The following is a 25,734-nucleotide window of genomic DNA, read 5'->3' on the forward strand; positions in this document are numbered from 1 at the left end:
CTACAAAGGCTGATTGACACTTGACTTAGGCTCATGTATTTGTTTCACCACCCTCTAAAAGGGAAAAAAGAGACGATAAAAACAATTATACATAATAATAATTATTATCTATTTTTTTTTTTACTTGGTGGTAGGGCTTTACTAGGTGGCTTTGTGCTAGCCCGTCTGGGTAGGTACCACTCACTCATCAGTTATTCTTCCGCCAAATAACAGTACTTAGTATTGTTGTGTTCCGGTTTGAAGGGCGAGTGAGCCAGTGTAACTACAGGCACAAGGGACATAACATCTTAATTCCCAAGGTTGGTGGAGCATCGACGATGTAAAGAATAGTTAATATTTCTTACAGCGTCATTGTCTATGGGTGATGGTGACCACTTACCATCAGGTGACCCATATGCTCGTCCGCCAAAGTATACCATAAAAAAAATTACTTTGTTTTTAAAATTGTTAATAAAAAAAATTTATACTGTTTGTGTTCTTTAAATCAACGACTTTGATCAAACTTCAAATCTTGAAAATGACCAGTGAAACAATTATTGCATTTACAAATTCCTAATTAAATATATTTAATTGTAGTATACTGTATTTTGCTATGTACTTAAATACCACAAAAGGCCATACCTTTATTGGATTCGGTGAATTTAAAGTCTTGCTAAAAGTACTATAAAATAGCAATAAAATTTCTTGTTTATGTTTATTTTTAATTTAAAAATGTACTGTAGTAGTAAATCAATTGAAACAACATTCAACGAATCGTGAAATTCTACTAAAATATTAAACACAAAGCTTTCGAATTCGCGGGAAACAGCTAATAAATAAATCACGGAAAATTCGAAGAACCGTTTGTTATGTTTGAACTCTGCATTGAGTTTTGTCGAGAAGAGTGAGTTTGTGTACTCACCGCAGTTTGAAGTGCAGATCGCCCAACTTCCCATCGTTCGTCTCCGGTTCCACTGGCTTTGGTTTTTCAGTGGCGTTGGCATCAGCGAGCTCCTTGCTCAACGGTGCGGGCTCGGGAGCTGTCGGGGTATGCGGGCTGTTGCCACCAGATGGCTAAACAAACAGGTAATAAATAAATATTAGAAATATTTTAATAATTCTGTGTTTTATTACTAATTTTATAGACCTTTTTATTATAAAGGTTGGGCAAAAAGGCCAATTGATGGTATGTGATCATTAGTGAATATAGATATAGACGATAAGGCTCATGTACGAGACAAAACTCACAATAATTGCTGCTTGGAATATATTATATACAGATTACATAGTATTCTATTATAAAATAGATACATATTTAAAATATTATTGTTTAACATGCTGTAATATCGAATTAGAACACTGTCCTGTAATGATATGGATACAAATAAATAAATGGACCACCAAAAGACTTAGAACCAATTTAGATTTTATTTCCGCAGTACATGTTGTTACGCGGACTCACTTACTATTCAAACCGTTGCACAAGAAGTAAGTAAAGGGAGCTGTTTGGCGGTAGAAATTGTAGAATACGTGATGGTAATGAGTCAAAAATTGCACTAATCCTTTGTTACTTAAGCTATCAACTTAAAATTAACTATCTAAGTGCACTTAAGGTTAAGATTGTGTATTCAATGCAACTAAAATAGCCGTTGAGCTCTATTTATAATAATTAAATAGCGTAAAGTTCATCGTGAAGAAAGGTCTCGTGTTACAAGCAGAGAGATCGATGTACATTTTTTCCTTTTAGTGATATTAAAAACACAGATTATCGTGCTATTTTATACTAGCATTTTACACACACAATAAAGTGTTTTAATTGAGGTAATGCAAAATTGATTCTAATTCTATAATATACTTTTTTATTTTTTTTGTACTTACGTAGTCACGAGTTTCACTTAGTTTCACGAGTCTACGTTTTTCTCTTGTTTTTTTTTATCGAAAAGGCTCAATTGTGATTGAAAATGTTAATAAAAACAAAGTCAATGTGTCTACTTATAAGTATTGTCAATAACAATCAGACCATTACTGGGTTAGTCGGAGGTTGCGGCTGGGGTGGTGACGTGGCCGGCGGTGGTGCAGCGGCAGTCGGCGATGGTGATTTGCGCAGGTAGTGCGTAGCAGATCCCGGGGACCGCACGGCGGTGGCGCGGCGAGGAGGCTGGAACACTAGAGCCTTGTCCGGGCCTCGTTTTCCACCTGAGTAAGTGCATTTTGCATAATAACGAAGACATAATCTCTTTATCAATGTCTATGACAGGTTGATACTAACAATATCATATTATACACAACTTATCATTCCGTTGAGGAGCAATAAATGCATATGCTCTACAAATATTATAAGTTCTTACTTAAAAATATTTTCTATTTAAATATCATAATGAATTAAATTTCCTGAATACATTATTCTCTAAACTTTTTACATTCACTGAACAATTTTTGGTCCAATGAACGAAACATACACCGCTTTCTTTGTAAAAATGTTTTAGAACATATGTATTTACCAAGTTTATGAGCAAGCGTGGAGCGGCGACGGGTAATCCAGCAAGCGAAGACGGCCAGTGCCGCCGCCACCAGGGCTGACGCACCGACCACCAACACCCAAAAAGTCGCACTGTGCCATTCACCTGCTAAGGAAAGAAAAGCTCATCATTAGGAAATTTAATATTGATACAATGTTTAAAAATCAAGGTTTAGACCCGGACAACAACAATGAGTGTTCATGACGCCACATTTTGTTTATTATAATTAATGCTGATCCGTTGTAAATGAAGGGTCAGTCGGTTGTGGTGGCCTCCCGTAGCCCGGTGATTCTTAGCACCCCCCGTCCCGCCGTTACTATCGTCGCCACCATGACGAGGAATAGCGGGGCTGCCGGGAACTGGGGGCCGTGGCTTGCGTGTGTGCTGCATGTGGAGGTTGTGCCCATAATCGCCACTCTGGGCAGGCGGGTTGGCGATCGCAGGGCGTAGCTTCTCGCACCGGTGACGCTGCTGCCCGTCACCGGTCTGTGGTATTTAGCTACGCCTATTATATTGATGGTTATACCGCCATCAGTCGGTCGGTCGCCAGAGCCTTTGCTGGTCAGCAGGATGCACCACGGGCAGGTGAGGTTGGCTTGGGGCACTTAGATGTAATTTGCGCCCCCTTACATCCCGTGTCCACGTTTCGCCGAAACGTGGACATTCACGACAAGGCTGGTCCACCAGCTTAAAGTCGCTCAGCGTGCTATGGAAAGGGCTATGCTCGGCGTTTCTTTGAGGGATCGCATCAGAAATGAGGTGATCCGTCAAAGAACCAAAGTCATCGACATAGCCCACCGGATTAGTAAGCTGAAATGGCAGTGGGCTGGTCATATTTGTCGTAGAACCGACAACCGTTGGGGAAAACGTGTTCTAGAGTGGAGACCGCGTCTCGGCAAACGTAGTGTAGGACGTCCTCAGGCACGGTGGAGTGACGATATACGCAAGGCGGCAGGCAGGAGCTGGATGCGAGTAGCCGGAGAAAGACCACAGTGGCGTGCACTGGGAGAGGCCTATGTCCAGCAGTGGACAAAAATAGGCTGTTGATGATGATGATGATGATGATGATGTAAATGAAAACATCGTAAGTAAGCCTGTGTTAGATTTATATATTGCTCTCAAACTCGGTCACATGTGTAAACAACGATCAATTCGCATTTGAGCAGCAAAATACACTAGGCTCAAAACCTTAGGAGAGTAGACCTTTGAATGGATTTTCATGAAACTTGGGTTGATGATAGCTTATGCCCCGAGGAGCCAGAGCTGAGCTAAACGAAGGCATTCTATCGGACTTTGACATCATTTCTGATTAGATGTATGTTTAATGTTGTTTTTATATCCACGATAATTTTATCCTCGTATTAATAATATAGAAATGGTTACATCTTCACAACTATTTTAGATAGCGCTGAGCACGAGATAAATTATTTATCAATTTGTACTAGTGTTCGTGTAAGTTATGTATAAGTACTTATTAGTACAAATTCACATGTTCCATGCACTCGCTTCCGCAACGTAAAATTGTAACAAAATAAACCACAGGAAGTGGCTTAGTCTAAGTTTAACCATTAAAAAGTTTTTGTCGCCACAAAATGGCCCAGTTATGCGACCACACAGAGTAAGTATCGCAAATACTACGCGATAAATGCTATATTTTATTTCTGTACACACTTTAGAAGTAATACACTTTTACATCAACAATGCATCGCCAACAACGGGATTATATGTTTGTGCACGCCCCGGCATCACACGGGTACAATACTGATACTAAATATATTACAGAATTAGTTTATTTACGACATCACAATACAATATTCTAAAATTATTACCAGTGTTTCTTTACTATATTGTCCATGTATTATATAAAAAAACATTGCTCTTGAATCACTCTATCTATTAAAAAAACCTCATCAAAATCAGTTTCGTAGTTTTAAAGATTTAAGCATACAAAGGGACATAGGGACAAAGAAAGCGACTTTGTTTTATACTATGTAATGAAACCGGAATACGTGATAAATGGCATTATTATTTGGCGGTAGAATAATTTGATAAATTAGTGGTAACCCTGTCAGAAGGGTCAGACACAAAGCCCTAAAAATTCAATATTAAAATATAGGTGAAAAAAAAGGAAAGAGGTTTCATACATGTTTTTGAGTTCCGAAGAAAAAAAGTGTTAAAAATTGTGAAGTGTTACTATTCTCTAAGATTTATCGATTCAGTCTGGCTTCAAGTCTCTTGACCTAGTGTAACGTGTAGAACCAAGTGCAATATGGGCAAATATAGAATATTGAATCAAGTTCAATAGTATCGGGTCGATGAGGGCTATAATCATTGGCAACCAGAACATTTCGAAACAAACAGATTATAGGCTTTATATTAATACGAATTATACCGGATGAATTTTTTAACCCTTTTTTCCGTACCTCATTCGAAATAATATTCAATTTTACTTTTTTCAAATGTTTTTTAACCTGTTTCGTTCAGTGTAGTGTAGTGTCCTTTATAATAATTTGTTGTAATTTAAAATTTTGGCGCCGAATGTAAACGAGTGACTGTAGTTTACAATTAATTGAAATCAAAATTAAACCTGCCATAAGGTTACGAAAAATTATATCTATCGAAGTTAAAATACATATTTTTAATCAACACCACAGGTTTTTAATTAATGTCATTAAATATGATAAACAAATATTATTAACAGACATAGAAGCAGAAGCCTGTAATAATCTCTACTTTGGATAAGTATATTTCGGTGAATAACAAAACACGAACTTATTAAAAATAAATTATTACTTCCTTTAAAAGGACGAATATTTTCGAAATCTAATTAAAGTAAAAAGGCTTCGAAAGACATTTATTCGCAGAGACGGGTCTTCAAAAGTTGTAAAGAAAACTAAATTTTAGGTCAGAAGTAATTTAGAACAAGCACAAGACATCCTTGTACTAAAAACTGTACTTGCTCTGTTTTACTCGCTGAGATGTTTATTCTAAAAAGCTTAATAAAACATGTTCATATATTATTATATAAGAAACGTAATTTAAAATGTATAATACGTGTATTACCTGTAAATATTTTCATCTTCCATTACATATATAGGTATGTCACCGTAAGATTACAAAATTCGTTCGATTACAATCTGTCTCGTCAGATCGTAATCTATCGCAATATTATGAACCGTGAAATATGATTGCAATTTAACGCATTATTTTTCGCTATATTGTAATCTATCGAAGTTAAATTTAGATTACGATCTATCCCACGTCAAATTGTCAACTGTCTTGGATCTTATTTACTTGGAATTCTATTCGTTTACGTATAAGTATAAGTTATTCCTTCAAATAGAGGATTTTTTTTTGGGATATTTCAACTTCAAAAGAGGTAAGGAGAGATCTTATATGAATTATACCCAGACGATTAAAACACATTATAAAGCATGTCTATTACTTAGACACTGGATTCCGAACTCAAATAATCCTCAATTAAACAAAAAATGCTTACAACTAGTTTAATCTTGATATTATAGCAATATAATTATACATGGTTTCGTTGTCATTAGTAGTTAGTAAGTGAAGTAAAAAAAAAAACAAAAGAAGATCACAGAACATTCGATTTTAAACATTACCTTTTCTTTTTGAATGTTGACAAAAAAGGTTTTATATATGGCAAATTAATGGTTAATTAAAAATTAATAAATTTAGATGGTTATATAATATAGATATAATTAAAATATAAATCGCAAGGCGAACAAAGCATAAACGAAGAACATTCAATCTCGTAAAAAAACTCCTTATTATTTAATTACTTAATATCTGTAAGTATACTTGAAGTTTTATATTTATATAAATACAGTTTAACTCCACATGCACTCGGCGACATTTGTGACTTTAATCACGAGAGAAAATATGACCTACATTCATAAAATCTGAAGTAAGAAGTCGGTGGCAAAAATCATAGGAGTTGGAAAAATAAAGAAAAAGCCTAGCGTTAATTTATTTACGACAATGTCAAGGCCAGGCTTGGAGGTTTAATTTAATTAATATTAAAGGCTTAAAATCTTAACATTTTTTGTGTACGAGTGATTTTATTAAAATTAGAATTTACTAGAACTGGAATCATTTGGAATGTCTTTTTTTAATTATAGTACACTAGATAGTCTAAACATTTATTTATATATTACATTTCACCCATTTTTTTCGTATATGTAATTTATGTAACTAAAAACTCCGATTTTGATTATTTTTTTTTTACCTGCTTAGACTGGATCGGATAGGTAGCATTGAGATATAATTTGTTCCCCCGACGTGTATTTTATAAAATACCGAGACATATTTATAGAGAAACTTTTCGAGAGTAAAAGAAACAAAATAAAATATATGTCAGACACATTTCTCTCCTGGCTAAGAAAAGTCGGTAAATCCATAAAAGTTCCGACACAGAACCCGAGTAGAACAACGGAATGTATCGTCTACAAAATTGAACTAAAGCCGGGCTCACCCTGCGGGACCTTTATCAAAGAGACATACGCCCGAATAAAGAAATACTGTTACAAAATACAATTCTGTAACGTGAATGAAATTGAATTCATAATCTGAATAATTGAACTGGAATAGAATGAGGTCGGAGCATATTGTGTAGAGTTTGTTGTGCGACGCCATATTGTTTAATACGAGGGTACAAGAGCAAATATTAATGTGATCATCGAACTAACTGACATTTTCAGTGCTCATATTAAGAAATAGTTTTGAATATACACTCAGTTTTAAAGCTTTAAATGAGCCCTTTATCTTATATTTTTATTACAATATAAATATTAAGTAAGTATGCTTGAGCCGTGCAAGCTATATTATTTGTGTGTTATTATTTTTTACAGCGTCAATGTTTATGGGGGCTGGTGACGACTTACCGCCTACTTATAAAAAAAGAAAACATTCCTTTTTCAAAAATCTGAAGCACCAATGTCTTTATTACAAATAATATTATTAACTCGTGATAACGTTTGATGAAAATCTGTTTTTTGTAATAGTATGACTTAATGTACGGTAATTTGAGTTGCCTATAGCCTATTGATTTTATTGAACTGTTAATAGCTTTACCCTCCCTAGCCCACCCCCTAATCTAATGACACCCCATGGCGCCGTGGAAATGTTATCGCTTGTATTTATTACGTACACATGTATGGAACCTTACTATTCTTTGTGATTATTTAAATCGAACTTATCGGGGTTTGATCTTTGTTCTAATAAGACTATCATATCGATAAATATACTATTAAGTAATATGTAGTACATACTAGTTTTCCTCTGCGTTTTAATGGTTAGTTGTATGGTATTATACACACATTGTATTTCAAAATCAAAATAAACTTTATTTAAGTAGGCTTTTACGAGCACTTTTGAATCGTCATTTTACAATTAAGTGAAGCTACCACCGGTTCGGAAAGTAGATTCTACCGAGAATAGTTACTCTTTTTCAACATTTAAAAAATAGTCATGTTAGTTAAATACCATTACTTAAATTGATATATCCTGCTTGGATATCAACAATATAATTCATACATTATAGCCTAAAACCTTTGTGTTATTTCGATGTATCAGATATATTAATGTAAAGTTTCATTAAATGAATGCATTCATTAAATTTTAAGTCATGAAATAACAAATAATCATTCAAAAAACCCTTCACCTTTTTGATTTTAGTAAGGATTTAGGTACTTCTTTATTAGAAAAAAAAAAAAAAAACAATTTACAACGCAAAGACGTATCTTAACATAACTTATGTTTATCTAGAACAAATTTATGTGGAAGTTATTTAATATTCAAGCCTTTACTACTGAAAATCAGCATTCACTCTAGAAGAATTAAAGTTCCAATATAACCAATGAGCTACACTCATAAACGTATATCTGGAGTAATGGTGTACATCTTAATCGGTTTTTGGCGTATTGCTACGCAGTTTTCGCCCCAGCGCACAAGAAACAGATTGAGTGTAATAAGATTATCATTATTATGTCTTGAGTAAGTCGTGTCAACAATAAACTCTAATCCCATTATAAATAAACCAAGTGAAGTGTGTTTTTAAGTAAATATTTTAAGTGTCTTCATATTTAAAGATTACGAAATTAAAGAGCACAACTTAAAATGGAAAACATAATAAAAAAAATTTCGAGTATTTGTGTATTTTTTTTTAAATATGAAATAGTACTTAAGGACGTATATATATATTGTTTTCTTTTATTTGAATTCGAAATCGAAATTGAAACGATATCTGTGCACTCCCCAAAGTACAATTCCTAACTTAGTTCATCTCTACATAACGAAACGAAGATCTACTTAAGATTCTTTAAGTATTTACTGGTAGTGTAAACTGTGCTTAAAAAGTCGATCAGTGAAGACACTGCTTTATATACATAAATGATACATAAAAGGAAGAAAAGCTAAAGTGCCAAGAAGTGTGTTTGAGAAATGAGGTTTAGTAACTTATCATTTAAACTCATTTTCTTAGTATATAATTTTGGTGCTTAAGCCCTTTTTCTTTTCCACTGACGATAATATTAAATTATTATTGAAAAAGGTCGATACAATGTCGAACCACAACGCCAGTTACGTAAAATCAGCTTTATGATATCTAGATATTAAGATATGACGTCTAGAGGTTGTCATTCTAAAAAAAATATTATTAGCTAATGAAAATTGAAACTGATATACAAATATTACGTATACTAAAACTCAGATTATACATTCAATAATTGAAATAAAAGCTTCTGAGTTTCTTTCGTCGATTATTCTCAGGTCAGAATGTCATCTTTTCCGAATCGGTGGTTTAATTTAACAATTAATAAGAAAGTGAAATGCTTCTGTATTTTACAAAGGAATTTGATTTGATAAGACATGTTTAAGCTCATTCACTCAAAGGTCAGGCTAAAAACAAATATTCTCAAAAACTGAAATATTCATAACAGAATAATATTTAAAGGTTCATTTTAGTTATAAAGAGAATTAATTACTCTATTAATTAATTACTGTATAAAAAAATCTTTTAATTATGGAGCGAAAACAATTACAAAGAAAACGAACAAGTTCCAGTTAATTAGGATTACTTAATAAAAGCTAGAATAAATTAGTTTTTAATTTTAAATGTTATGTTATAAAAATCAAATTTAATCTTGATAAATCATTCACAGCGAGCTAAAAACGAACACAATTTTAAATTCACAGAACATTCTATTTTACAAAATTAAAATATACTTTACTAAGTAGGCACTTATGAGCCCTTCTGAATCATTTTACAAGATTAATTGAACCTAAAACAGCCGCCGCTTTGCGAGGTTCTACGGGAATGACACTCAGTGGGTACTTTTACATACAAACAGGTTTTCGCCGCCCGCTTTGCGTGTTTGGGAGGTCTCTGTAGTTTTCTATACGTCTGACAATGTTTAGCCAAAAAGTCTGGTTTATTGGTTAAAGAGTTAAGCGTAGCAATCAAATTAACTTTCGCATTTTTAATGTTATGCATGTGAGTTACTTTATTCTTAATGAATTAAAAGCGTCAACAAATAATAAATTTTGTGACAAATCGAAAGCTTTATCGTAATTTATTATTATTATTTGTTTCATATTCATATACCAGTTTTCGGCAGCTAAGAAACCGTTTTAGCTAGGAAGGTTTAGATATTAAAAGCAGCCCAGCCCATCTTGGGGTTCAAACCTGATTCATACCAAATTTCATCTCCTACATAATGATAAAGTATGTTTTTAAAAAATGAAAGGAGTTTTACAAATCATAAAAATGTCCTCACTGGAGGCCAATTAGAACTATATTTATCATCCATAGCATCACTTGTTATAAATCAATAATGTGTATACTTAAAACATCAAAAACTATACTTATCAAACAAGTGTAATTTTTTATTTATTTTAAGAGATAATGTACCTAAATATTTTAACGAGCTATCCGCTCCACGCTGCGTTACTCAAAACTTATTGCTCCATCCCCGTATTACTTTATATAACATCAACCTTCTCCCACGCACCACCTAAACCTCTAAAACCTTTCTGAGTAAATAAGCTTTCTAACGCAAAAAAAAACATATTTTTCAGAATTGACCTTGTCTATCCTGAGATTAACGCGATCAAACATATAAGCTTTTCGAGATTATATGCTAATTTAAATATCAACGAAAAAATTTACAAAATTGGCAAAAGTGAAAAATACGTACACGCGTCGTAAACAAAACTTCTAAGAGCCCTCCCACATGATAGCCCTTAGAAAAAAACGTCATCTGAGTACAAACATCAACATTAATTAATTAAGCTACCATATACATATATGTATTTGCAGTTATAAAAATGTATGTGGGTAGTTTAAACTATTTTCTAGTATTAATTAAAAAGATCGTCCAATTTTTAAAAGAACCATCCTTGCCTCAAAAGATATAATATTATAATGAATTTTGTCTAAATTATAAAACGATATTTATGTTCATTTAACTCTTTATAAGAATCTAGCGATCCGCCACGACTTCGCACGGGTACAATACTACAGAGTTTGTTTTTTTATTATATCACATTAGAAATTTCTAAAATTATTATCAGTGTTTCTTTACCATATTTTCCATTTATTTTATACAAAACCCTCGAATCTCTATCTATTAAAATAAACCGCATAAAAACCATTGCGTAATTTTCAAGATCTAAGTATACATAGAGATAAACCGCAGCAAGTGACTTGTTTTATACTATGTAATGATAAAAACTATTTTTAACTTCGTCATAGATCAAACTAAATATATTTTTATAAATAACACCCCTGAATGTATGAATCAAACAATCATTGTCCATAAATGTATGTTTATGTTTATAAGAAATAATCTATCTATAAATAAACGTTTCACCAGTATCGAGTCTCAGGCGACCTCCGTCAACTTCACAATCAATCTTCTCCCTGAGTAGGGACTCCTACTAAGTGTTTCATCTTATCAAGATCACTTCGTGGACGTAATTTAATTTATCGTAAAAGTTGACTAGTGAGTAGAGTCGTATAGGAAATTTGGAGAATACTTGAAATTACTAAGTATCACCAACGTATGTTTATAAATACTTTAAAGTTACTTTTTATTAATTTTATTATTTACCTAATTTTTTTATTTCATGTGTCGAGCAATAAAGTATTTTAAATTAGAATTCGCTTGCGTTTTAGGATGTTGGTTGTCATGTGTTAAGCAAAAAAAGTAGCCTATCCTTACTTGGAGTTTAAATTTGGTTCATACCATATTTTATCAAATTCGGTTCAGCGATTTGGTCCTGAAAGAGTGACAGATAGACAGAGACAGTTACTTTCACATTTAAAATATTAATGCAGATTAAATAAAAAAACATTACCCGATGATTGCGGGTTCAAACCCAGGCAAGCACCGCTGATTCATGTGCTTAATTTGTCTTTATAATTCATCTCGTGCTCAGCGGTAAAGGAAAACATCGTGAGGTAACCTGCATGTGACAAATTTCATAGAAATTCTACCACATGTGTATTCCACCAACCCGCTTTGGAACAGCGTGGTGAAATATGTTCCAAAAACCTTCTCCTCAAAGGGAGAGGAGGCCTTTAGCCCAGCAGTGAGAATTTACAGGCTGTTGTTGTTGTCGTTGTTGTTGTAAATAAAAAAAATAGTATTGTGATATATTACACTGCTACGAATGGTTATTACATTTTAGAGAAACCTATTTACTGTAAAATGTTTTGATGCGAATGTACATAAATAAATAATTCGATTTTAAAAAGAACACGCTACGATATCAACTTCTTGACACTAGTACGTGCGTGCTAAATAATTAAATATGCAAATACGAATTAACATTTTAAAAATAATTACGATACCGATCGTCACCGTTTGATAGTTGGTATAAATACAATACGTAAAAGAACATTTCAATATATTCTGTATATTAAAAATTTAAGTCAATGGTATATGGTCGAAAATAATATGCTATAATTATATACAAGTTTACACATGATTCTTCATAAAAATACTTGTAAGTATTTGTGTATTATTTTTTCGTAATTTAAACAAAAATAGTAAAACCTTTTATAACATAATCATCCTAGAGTTACATATTTTGTGAGTAAAACGAAGATTACGACGAATAATAAATTCTATAGAAGTCGGCAGGTAAGGACGTCTGCGGGTAAAAATATAATATTACACAGAAATGTACCATGTGACCCGACCTCTACTTTCTTGAAGGATTTATGAATTAAAATATCTCTTAGTAAACACTATAATACTGGTAAATTGCGATGACGTTCAGTCATATACGTATCTTATAAAATGAGCTTTCATTTAATTGAAAAGAGTTATTATAAATCTTTTTATTAACATAATATTACGAAATTCGAGAAATAAAATTTGTTAAAATCATACGAAACTATTTGTTTTTATGAGAGAATATTCAGAAATAATTTAAAATTGTTTGTTTAATTTAGAAAATCAATAATGACCTCATCTATCAGATCAGAGTTTTTATACATAAAACATAAATATTGACGGTTTATGTAAAGAGAAAATAGATTGTTTACTTTTACAGAATTTCCCAACGATTTTTTTTATCTTCGCGAAGTAAATTATAAAAACAAATTAAGTGTGTATACACTAACTGGTGCTTAAACTGCTTTGAATCCAAACCTTAGCTTAAGATTTTGATATTTTAACTACTGGACACATCATGGTTACATTTGAAAAAAAAAATTATTATAATACTAGTTGCACACTCGTTGTTGAACATGCGTTGTTGCTGACTCTGTCGCCGATGTGGTGCTTCAGGGTATGGAACTATTCATTCCATATTCTGCGGTGCCCATTGGTGGCAAGTCCCAGCCCTGGTTTGGTCGCCTCTGTAAGACGGCTTCACGCCGAAAATGGGAACGCTACCAAGACTGGGCTAACGCATCGGCGTCTCGTGATACAAACACCAGCACATTCAGAAAGGAATATAACTCTGCCTCCAGGTCCTTCAAAAACGTGATAGCTGAGGCGAAGTCGAAGTACATTGGCAGAATTGGCGAGAGACTGGTGCGCTTCCCATCAGGAACACGTGCGTTCTGGTCTCTCGCTAAGGCTGTCCTAGGGAATTTCTGTCAGCCTTCTTTTCCATCTTTGCACAGGGACGGTGAGTCATTGGCCCATACCGCGAAGGAGAAGGCCGATCTTTTAGGGTCTCTCTTCGCGTCGAACTCGACTCTGGATGACCAAGGAAAGTCACCTCCATCAATCCCGCGATGTGATACGACGATGCCGGAGGTTAAATTTCGGCAAAGTGCAGTTCGGAAAGCACTTCTTTCCTTGGACATTCACAAGTCGAGTGGACCCGATGGCATCCCTCCAATCGTGCTACGGACATGTGCTCCCGAGTTGGCACCGGTCTTAACGCGTCTTTTCCGGCAATCCTACGCATTAGGCGTCGTCCCGAACTCCTGGAAGACTGCTTTGGTGCATCCGATCCCTAAAAAAGGCAACCGCTCAGATCCGTCCAATTATAGGCCTATAGCCATCACCTCCTTACTCTCCAAGATAATGGAGTCCCTTATTAACTGCCAGCTCCTGCGGTACCTAGAGGAGAATCAGCTGATTAGTGACCGCCAGTACGGTTTCCGTCGGGGTCGCTCAGCCGGTGATCTTCTAGTTTACCTTACTCACAGGTGGGCTGAAGCAGTTGAGAGCAAGGGGGAGGCATTAGCAGCCAGCTTGGACATAGCGAAGGCCTTCGATCGTGTATGGCACAAAGCGCTTCTTTCGAAGCTTCCTTCTTATGGGCTTCCCGGGAAATTATGCAATTGGATTACCAGCTTTTTGGCAGATCGGAGCATCAAGGTCGTTGTCGACGGTGCATGCTCTGACTTAAAATTCGTCAATGCTGGTGTTCCACAAGGCTGCGTTCTATCACCCACTCTGTTTCTTCTCCATATCAATGATTTGTTGCAAATCGGGAACATTCATTGCTATGCAGACGACAGTACCGTTGACACCTTATACACCGGCCGCGCTAATATTTCTCGGGAAAACGTCGAAGAAAACCGGAACAAACTTGTGTCTGAAATCGAGTCTTCGTTAAACGAAGTCTCGAACTGGGGCCGGCTAAATTTAGTCCATTTCAACCCCAAAAAGACGCAAGTTTGCGCGTTAACCGCTAAAAAAACACCATTTGTCGTATCTCCACGATTTGAGAACATCCCGATAGCCGCTACAGGTAGTATCGGAATACTTGGCGTTGATATTTCGAGCCTCGTTCAGTTCCGCGGTCAATTGGAAGGCAAAGCCAAATTGGCTTCAAAGAAGCTCGGTGTGCTCAGCAAGGCGAGACAGTACTTCACGTCGGCCCATCGCCTAAAACTTTACAAGGCGCAAATTCGGCCTCACATGGAGTACTGCGCTCACCTCTGGGCGGGTGCTCCCCAGTACCAGCTCCTTCCATTTGACCGCATCCAACGTAGAGCGGCTCGAGTTATCGACGATCAAGCCCTTTCCGATCTCCTTGATCCTTTGGCTTTGCGTAGAGATGTTGGATCACTCTGCATCTTCTACCGAATTTTTCACGGGGAATGTTCCGAGGAATTGTTCGGATTAATCCCGGCTGCTGAATTTCACCTTCGGACATCTCGTCAAAATTCTAAGTTTCACCCGCACCATCTTGATGTCCGAAAATCCACAACAGCGCGATTTCTTAGACATTTTCTGCCTCGCACAACCACTCTGTGGAACCAGCTGTCGCCGGCGGTTTTTCCGAACCGATACGACATGGGAACCTTCAAGAAAAGAGCCTACTCCTTTCTCAAAGGCCGGCAACGCACCTGCAAGCCCCCTGGTGTTGCAGATGTCCATGGGCGGTGGTAGTCACTTTCCATCAGGTGAGCCTCCTGCTCGTTTGCCACCTATTCCATAAAAAAAAAAAAAAAAAAAAAAAAAAAAAACACACCTTTGACCCCGTAAAATGTGATCCACATTAAAAAAAATCCTTCGTACTTTCCTGGAACTCAAACTATCCCCATTCCAAATTTAATAATTCTAAATCGGTTCAGCTGCTAAAGGATAAAGAGGTAATAGTCAAACTTCCTTTCGTATTTATGATATTAGGTAACGATAGATAAAACAGTACCCGCTGGATAAGCAAGTATGGTGAAATTATATACCGAAATAGTATTTGCTGTCATAAATAAAACCACAGACAATAGTAACATAACAAAAGAGTAATCAACTATTGAAAAAGTCTTATATTCATTTGTATTAACAGACACATTTAAATTGTAAATATATCTAATGTTTTATACCATTAAAAATGAACTAAATTGGTACAGATGTTTAAAAATGTATTGTAAGCTTAAGTAGCCTTAATCCAGTATCAATGTGAAATCATTTATATCATTAGTATGCATTTAACTCACAGATAAATTATAAAAAAATTTAATGTCTCACATAATTATAATTACATATATTTTTAAAGGTAAGGTTTAGATAAATTGTAAATATTTTAAATCAGATTAAAAAAATTACTATAAATATACATCGTAGTCCATTAGCAATCAAAGTAATGGATAGAAAGCGCTCGGGAATAAATCCTTTAAGCCTCTTACGTCTGCAAATAAATTAATAGCGCACGTTTCATATTACGTAACGTGACTTCACAAGTACTATTTTATTAATAATTTATTTATTTTTATTTTATTGATTTGTGATTGAACAGTTTCTAAAGAATTGTTACCTAGTACTTGTTTGATCTTGTATGTACGTCCTTGCTTCGGAATAGATGATGCACAAATTAAATTCCTTATAAAAATATAATTATTAATGTAACGCAACTGCGGACTATAGCTGCTTTGTAATATATTTAAGAGATTTATATTAATTATCATTATTCCCGACTTAAGCGAAAAAAATTAACAAAGAGATTTACCGACGCAATTCTTTCTCGCCAAATTCTAAAACGGCGCATAAACTTTAAGTGATAATAATTTGAGTGTACGACTAAGCAGAGTTATATATATTTACTTTTCATTTACAAAACTTTATAATATTCCGAAATGGTCCAGTATATTTGATATATCGATTTTAATGAAGGTTAAAAGCAGGCACAAATGAGTTTTACACGTGCATGATTTGACTATAAATAATAACATAAGGGTGAGAGATAGCCCAAGGTAACTTGTATGTGTCGCCTGAAATTATGTACATACACACGTGTATCCATAAACTCACCGCAGCCGCTCAGAGCCTTCTCCTTTGAGAGCAGGCTTTAAATTTATATCACCAACTTTTAATTTCATCATACAAATTCATAGACTACATTTGTTTGCTTAATGATACTTTACGACAAAAGTAAAAGCAGCTCGATACACTTTAGTGTGTGGGCAGCGCTAAAGACCTTATACGGAGATATTTAAAAATAACTTAATCTATATATAACATTAACATTTTCTTTATGCAATTTCTACCGACGCAAATTATTTAAAATATTTTTATAATTTTTTTTATACCTTATAGCAAACTCTCTTTCTCTTATTTCGTATAATTAGTTAGATAAATGACGTACATACCGCGTTCACACTTCCAACGTCTACAGCTCTACGCCGTAGCTCATTGGAATTGACTCTCAATTAAAATTTTAAAGAATTACATTCGGAATGAAAATAATCCTTCTTTTATTTCAATAGAAGGATAGCATATTTTCCAGAATTTCGATGATTACATAAAATCAGATTTATTTCAATTTAATTTTAATTTAACTTCAAAACGATCGACCTTTAGTCGATAGAATTACCGAGAATCGATTTGATGTGATCGTGCAAGTATTCCGTTTAAGCCCGTTGCCGTGCGGTGTGCACTCAACCTTGTATGAAAATTAATGAGAAAGCCGGATAATATGTAATGCGCCGACGTAGCGATCAGTTCGCCGAAACCGTCTTGTCATGTATTGATTGTCTTTGAAGAGACATTCTAGGAGCACTAGCAATTCGGAACCGCAAATACTTTCATTATTAGATGAAATAATATTTATTTTTAGGCTCAACTCAACTCATTTTTTTATGTATGTACTGTATTCTTAAAAACCGTTTTAAAGAAAAGTTTATCTGTTATTAGCGACCCGCCCCGGCTTCACACGGGTGCAATACTGATACTAAATATACTACAGAATTTGTTTATTTACGACATCACATTAAAAAATTCTAAAAGTGTCAGTGTTTCTTTACTATATTGTATATGTATTATATACAAAAACTTCCTCTCAAATCACTCTATCTTTTAAAAAAAACGCATCAAAATCCGTTGCGTAGTTTTAAAGATTTAAACATATATTGGATAAAGAAAGCGACCTTGTTTTATACTATGTAGTGACAGTGATACAATTTGAATAGATAAAGCAATTAGTTACCACATTTTACTAGTTTCCTCACGCAGCTCAGTCAGGAGTCAGTTGGAGTTCAGAAGAGTGTAGAGAGTAAGAGTGTGTACATTTAGTGAGTCAAGTGAAAAAGCAATAAAGTGTTTAAGCTAATGGAATCTAGTGCAAGGCAACACTGATAATATGCTTGCCAAACAGCTTGCTTGATTGCTGAATTCCAGTCTGAAGGGTGATTATGTCAAGCACAGACAAAGGACAAAGCAATATGGCCGTCATAGATGACAGCATGTCGATAAGGAAGGCAATATGAAGAACTATAACAAATCAATCCAATTATCTGTTAATAGGCAGTGATAACTCATTAATGAAGCACACATTGATTGCCTGTCTTTTCACTATTAACTTTATAAAAAATATTTACAGACATGACAAATTTATTTTTTTTGATAGACAATTTCATAGCCTTAACATGTTTAAAACTGAGCGAGGTCTAATAGGCCTCGTGTGTGTCTCCCTTAAATAAACATAGATTTATCTGTCGTGGGGAGGTCAACACGTCTTTTTGAAATATTGTTAGACAGTGATAAATATATTTAGATGACGTCTATTGAAAACAGAATGCTACGGTGTACCTACATTAATATGGGGTCTTTCTGACAACGTTCCGCACTGAAGAAATAAAATCGACCACATAACATCGAATTTAGTTTCTTAAACGTCACACGAGGTCTTAAACGCCCCATACCGCAGCAATGCATAAAATAAAAAATGATACCGCAACCGATGTGTTAAATGTAGGAAAAATATATCTTACCTTCAAAAGGTAACTTTAAAGCGTGAAAATTACGACGAAATATTCAGATAAAGTGTACGTTTCTGCGTACCGAGTCAAGCTTATCTAAATAGTTGCACACTATCATTTTATGTTCCAACATTTTTCAAACAGTTATTTTCAACCGACTTCCAAAAGGAGGAGGTTATCAATTCGTATGTATTTTTTTTTTTTTTTTTTTTTTTTTTTTATGTTTGTTACCTCATAACTTTTTACTGGGTGGACCGATTTTGATAATTTTTTTTTTTTGGTTGAAAGATAGTGCTTCCCGTGGGGTCCCATTTTTTTTATTTTTTTTTCCGATGATGGTATCCATGTGAAAACGACATAAGTCTTAAATTTGCATTATGTATATGCGCGACAAATAGGTGAATAACTGAAAATCACGTTAACCAATTTTGATAACTCTTTTTTTATTATAAAATATATACTTCAAGGGTAATTTGGTGAAAGTTTGGTAAGGTTCTGAGCACAGGATCCATGACAAAGTAACGGAACGGAAGGGAACGGAACAATTCTGAGGAGCACGTTAGCGATACTCGGTCGAATCTTTTATTTATAGGTTATTTGGATATTTGAGTCACCTTCCGTAATGTGGTTATGTTTATGTAATTATCATAGTCGAATATTATAATCAACTAGCTACCCACCCCGGCTTCGCACGGGTGCAATACTGATACTAAATATACTACAGAATTTGTTTATATACGACATCACATCGCAAACTTTTAAAATTATCAGTGTTTCTTTACTATATTGTTCATGTATTATATACACAAACCTTCCCCTTGAATCACACTATCTTTTAAAAAAAACCGCAACAAAATCCGTTGCGTAGATTTAAAGATATAGGGACAGAGAAAGCGACTTTGTATTATACTATTTAGTGATGGAACTCCTATACGGCTCGCAGTTAGGGTGCGATATGGGGCAGAATTTCTTACTATCTTTAATCAAATTTTGTGTATGTGATGTGATGTCATATGATGTACGAAATATAGTTGGTCTTTTTCAAAGTTTTTTTGCTGAGTTAAATGTTTTCCTAAGTTAAATGAAATGAAAAATATTAGACTAATTAAAAGTCGATTAACGATTATATCATGTAGTTATAATTATTGTTATATTTGGAGTCGGTGTCAGCCACTAAAACCCTACAGTATATCTATCAAAAAACAATACGAGAATACTTTAACAAATATGTTTTTTACAAATTACCTTTTACACAATAATATACTGGATCAATCAAGGGGCTCGTATCGCTTTTTTCTTTTGATTGTTGGGGCAAGGGCACCGTGGCTGACACCGGCTCCAAATATACCAATAACTATAAATACATGATATAATCGTTAATCGACTTTTAAGTAGTCTAATATTTTTCATTTCATTTAACTTAGGAAGACTCTAAAAAATATGTTGAATACGCAATTATTTTTATTACTTTTTCGTGCATATTCATTTGTTTTAAAATAGTGTTTTGTTTGAAGTCGGTTTTTCTTTTTGTTAAAATTTTATTATTAAAAGCACTGCTTGAATCACCGCCCTAAAAAATGGGATCGATATTCCTCGGAATAAAACTACATTCACCTGGGATTCAGTCATCTTTTTCAATTTGTTCATAAATTATTTTATCTGTAAGTTAGAAATATCTTTTATATTACGAATTAAGCCTGATAACTGAAGCTCGTGTAAAAAAGAACAAAAAGTTCGGTAACAAAGCGGTCTTCAGAACTTACCTTTAAAATATTTTTTATTAATTGTTAATTTAGTTTTTATGAATTGTACTTATGCTTATAGTGAAAAGTGTATAAAAAGGATTTATATATTTTTAATATAATATTCATAGTTTATTTTAAAGCTTACGCAATAGCCCAATGATTTACAGGCCGACTATCTATTGATGTAAAAAGGATGAGGATAATCTTAGGGAGACCTACATATATAACACTCGACAAAGACAAAATAAAACACTATGATGATAATTTAAATAAAATGTACTTACATATAAAACTAGTGAAAACTACATAGTTAAACTATGCCGGCTTCCATGCGTTAATTATAGTACACGCTGACTAAAATCAATTTTTATGCAAATTAACTTTTTTTGATTTACCCAATATCAATTTAAAAATTATTTTTAATTGATAATTGTTCTGTCTATTCCCCCTCACAACCATCTCTACTCTAAGCAATCTTATTATCCGACGTGACCAACAAATTTAACGATTCGGAAAGATTTTAGGCTCGGCCCGGTTTTGAACCCCAGTGACCGTATGAGAATGAAAGCTAGCATCGAGACGGCGAGGCTGTCAAATCAAAATATAACATATTTGTATATAGTTACATTACTGTTGTCAAAGTGACTTGATGAAAAACGTCTAAACAAGGTAAAAATCTATACCTTATCTATTTGTGGTTGATATATGTATGTATTTACAAAACGGTCAGTCAGCATCCCTCGAACGCTCAGACTGACCTCTGACTAAGGTTAAATGTACCACTTGTAAGGTTATACGTATATAATAGAATACACCTCTAAGTGAATACAAACGGATTTATTCCCCACAGATTTCATTGTGTATTTTAGCTTAAATTCTTAAACCTGTTAAAGTTCTCTCGTGCGAATAGTTCTACAGATTATTCATTCAACTTAAACATACATTGGTATAAGACAGGTAAATATTTAGTAACGCGTCACCATCTTTATTGAGGCTTTTTATACAGGTTTGTGATGGTACGTAACTATACTCATTATTATAGCATATGATCCTGTTTTGAACAATTTCGAAAATTGATGACTTATAAAAATATGGTTCTGCTACTTTTCAATTGTTTAAAAAAATAATTTCGTTTGTGTTACTTTCGCTAGTTCTCATCCGGTCTGAAGTTTGCTATCGAATCGGGATTTTGATAATCAATAAGAAAATTATTCCATGTTAACTAAAATGAAGTAGAGGTAACAAACAACAAAGTTTTTTCCCAGGCGGTTTGGCGTTAGGCTGTAAAAATCTGCGTAAATTTCATTCTTGCAATATTTTTTGTTATAAAGTAGGTTGCCGGACGAGCCACCTGATGGTAAGTGGTCACCTTCACGCATAGACTTAAGCGCTATTGGAAATATTACCCATGTACCTGTAATAGTTACGCTAGCTTTCTCACCCTTCAAACCGGAACATAACAATAATGGGTACTGCTGTTTGGCGTGTCAATTGCCAACTATTAATCTATTTCATCTAAAATAACTAATATCTTCTTGATTTTTACTTCTGAAACGCAAATCTAGTTATAAAAACTAGGCAGAAATATTTTCTTTCAGTAATTATCTGATAAGATTTGCGTGCTACTATATTGCACGTTTCTATTACGAAGTAATTCTTCACGCACGTGGCCGTAACAGCACCGCTTCCACACGAACGGGTGGACAATACGCAAACGTATATTTATATATTTTACATACATAAAATACATAACTGGAAGATCAGTTAGTAAAGAACTGTCTACATAATATTATGTACTATCTACTACACTACACTAATCTACACATAAAGTCGTAAACATCAAAAATTTTCGTAATTTTTGTCATGAAAATTTCGACATGGTTAATTCATATCAAAAATGAAAATAAAATGAATAAATATTGCATTTTATAATTGGAAAAGTACCCATATTGATAGGATATTAGCATTGATACCATATTCATTTAATAACCCAATCAGAATCGCTTTTATGCAAGCATTATCTATAAAAAATATACATAATACCTACTTATAGTAGAAACAAAAAATGTTTATATTCAAATAAAATTGAACTTAACATAGTATATTTTATAAAACAATATATGAAGTAGATAGACAACATAGTCACGCGTCACGCTTAACTATTGGATGCTGTGAAGGTAAATGGGTAAATTAAGATTAACCTTTAATAGTACATTGTAAGTTTAAATAAAAAAAACGAAAGAAAATCACATGTTTTTCCTTCTTAATTCTATGCTTTTTTAAATTATTTATAATCATTTGAAACTATCCGTCACGCGCGTATGACTCACGAGCGTGTTAACGGAGGTCATAGAAATATTATCGATTTCGTTGCAGCCAGCAGATTATTCATAACGAACCAACTTGAAAACATTTCAATTTTTGACGATTAAATTTGGCGCAGCGTTCTCAGCATCACCGGATTTCAATCTTTTCATCTTAAGAGACTTACGTTTATATAAATAATGTTTTCATATATTACTGATAAGCAAAAAAGTATTCTAGTCGATAAAACTTTGTTTTCCATTTCCCTAGAGCCTCTATAATGGCAACGAGATATTACTATGCATTATGTTATAAAACGTATTCGACAAGAGTTAATCAAACAGAAACAGCTAGCTTTTTTATGGTTATTTGTTATGTTTTTTCATCTTGTAATGTTACCTTATTCTAGATATATATTTAATAAAAATATTTTAAAAATGTATTAAATTATTATACTAGGTACCACTTTTAACTTTATCCAGTTATTTTTAAAATGACGCACTGAATAACTAACATACTGTCAACAAAAAACATAGTTATAATATATTCGATCTCATGCAAAATCATATACTTATCGATTAGATGTTATTAACAAATATGAGTATGTAATAAAATATAAATCAATAACCGTTATATAACTGTAAGAAATTACAGCGAAAATTCTGACTATGTATTCAACATATATTAAGGCTTTCTATTACTTTTACATTAACACTTGTTTCGAGGGCTGTAATTGATCTGATATGTGATGTGATGGTCAACTGAAATTATCATATTGATAAGCCGTCACTTTCAACCATCATAGATATATATCATGATAATAGTATATGATTATACGCGATTACAAATATATCATATTCACATAAAAAGCAATTAATTTGAACCTCGAAACATATTAATATATAGTTATATAAAGTGAAAATCTTACATTGATAAATCGGATAAAAATTAACTAAGCCGACATTCTTTGTAATGACGCAGATTGTACACCCACATAAAATAGGATATCATTCTATCGAAATGGACAATGATGAGATACGTCATCGATCTAGATTTCTTGAAATTATACTTATATTTTATTAAAACATTTAATTCATTTAAACTTAAAAATATATTTAATATTGCAACTCAAAGCATTTCCTTATAGAATTTAGTTACTCACTAAATTCATTTTCATTGTTAAACACCTTTTGGAACAGTCATGTTTTTCCATAAGCGAATAATATCAATTGCGCATCATCAAGAATATTCGTATTATTCGGATATTTTCATCTTATTTCAACCAATGTTGCTATATAATTAAATGGTATAATTAATAATTCTGTATTTAATCATACTTGTATGTTTTTATGACGTAAAAATATAATATTACTTCAGTATCACTTACCGGAGTCAATGGGTGAAATATCGGGTCCATCGTGGGGTGTCAGAATATTCATCGTGAGCGCTTTTTGAAAGACGTTCGTTGATACCGACACCTTGTAGCTTTAAATACAACGAGAACTCAAGAAACCGTGTATTTTAATATTAACACGCAAAAATATGTTTAACCCAACAGGCTGTTGTCTGTACTGCACTATCGATTATATTCGGAGGGTAGTCGCGCAGGCGTCCTAAGGGTTCTGCCGCGCATGCGTTGTCCCTGGTAGCGGAAAGACGTCATATGACAGGTGACAGCAGGAAGACGTGCGTCCATTCGAATTGCGATGACGTTATTACATCATATTAATGTTGTCGCGACCTGACTAAATTTTATATATATTTATGAGCCTCTTGCCATTGATTATTATTTTCTACCTTATTTTGGCTATTAATCATATTATATATTAGCTAGTCAATGTTGAACTTTGATATAAATCTTCCAGTCAATATAATTTTTGTTGTTAAGTCTACACTATAGAACATATTATAAAGGAAACTTAAAGTAAATTATTTTGGAGTAAGAAATTGTTTTAAGTTCCTTACTCCAAAAGAATTATACCAATTACTTTCAATTCTTTTTATATGATGGAATCCTCATTTTTGTTTACTTTAGTTACTAATACTTGTCCTGATCAAATCCGCTTTGATGCGATCTGACAATAATAGTTTTTACCAATCACAATACGACGCAATTGGATTTCACTAGACACTGATTTTACGGCATTTTCAACCTTTTTTTTTACCGTTTGAAAATGATATATTTTTATCTTGAGTTTTATAAACTAAAACAAGCTTCGCCTAGATATACAACATCCAATATCAGGCTTAGGGATAAAACACCAAAGAAAATATTTATATATAATATATTCATGAGCCAGGAGGTCCATACAAAAAACTGGGACAATTTTTTCTACATTTTCTACAATCTAGCAGATTTTTTAAAGATCGCTATATGTAAAGCAATTGTCTTATCTGATTATGAAATGGAACATAATGTCTATATGAAAGAGAAATACAATATTTTCAGCCCCTTTCATAAAACATTTTTATACACATTTCAAAACGTCAAATGATAAGTCGACGCAGTATCTGCACCACATAGTAAATACCAGTATAGGAAGCTGAGACGATGCGAACTCTGTCCATTTTGATGATTTCTTTTTATAAAGAGCAATTTTTAAGCATTTCACTAAGAATTTAAGAAGAAAGCATACATTTAAATAAAACTAATTATAACGGATGAATCGCGTATATTAATTATTTTTAAACATCCCGACGTTAGAGCACTTTGCAGGGCCACGTGGCCACGGGTAGACCCGTGACCACGAACACTAATATACGCGATTCATCCGTTATAATTAGTTTTATTTAAATGTGTAATAATCGCGAAAATTTAAGACAACAGAAAGCATACAATTTCTTCTTTTCAATAACATTCAGATGCACTATTTAACTGCATGTATCTCGTTGTAAAATTTAGAAATAACAAGCTCGACATACGAAAGATTGGACCAATTACGTCTACAACCCCGAAAGTTTAATATATTTTTATTAATAGACCTATTTAACTAAGTAT

General features: G+C 33.5%; 1 protein-coding gene across 2 annotated transcripts in view; it reads right to left on the reverse strand.

Annotated features, from left to right (window-relative positions):
* The window catches only part of LOC124534743 (synaptotagmin-4), a 35,407-nt gene extending 11,104 nt beyond the window's left edge, over positions 1 to 24,303 (reverse strand). The window contains exons 1-4 of one of the 2 annotated variants that reach the window (XM_047110743.1): positions 24,124 to 24,303; positions 2,481 to 2,606; positions 2,006 to 2,175; positions 902 to 1,053 (exon numbers count right to left, since the gene is read on the reverse strand). In XM_047110743.1, the coding sequence (XP_046966699.1) occupies positions 902 to 1,053; positions 2,006 to 2,175; positions 2,481 to 2,606; positions 24,124 to 24,175 (500 nt within the window). In that variant the 5' untranslated portion in view covers positions 24,176 to 24,303. Of the gene's footprint in view, positions 1 to 901; positions 1,054 to 1,999; positions 2,176 to 2,480; positions 2,607 to 24,123 lie in introns of both variants that reach the window. The other variant, XM_047110742.1, reaches the window with a different exon arrangement.
* Positions 24,304 to 25,734: the final 1,431 nt, after the last annotated feature.

Source organism: Vanessa cardui, chromosome 13, assembly GCF_905220365.1.
Source record: "Vanessa cardui chromosome 13, ilVanCard2.1, whole genome shotgun sequence".
NCBI classification, from domain to species: domain Eukaryota; kingdom Metazoa; phylum Arthropoda; class Insecta; order Lepidoptera; family Nymphalidae; genus Vanessa; species Vanessa cardui.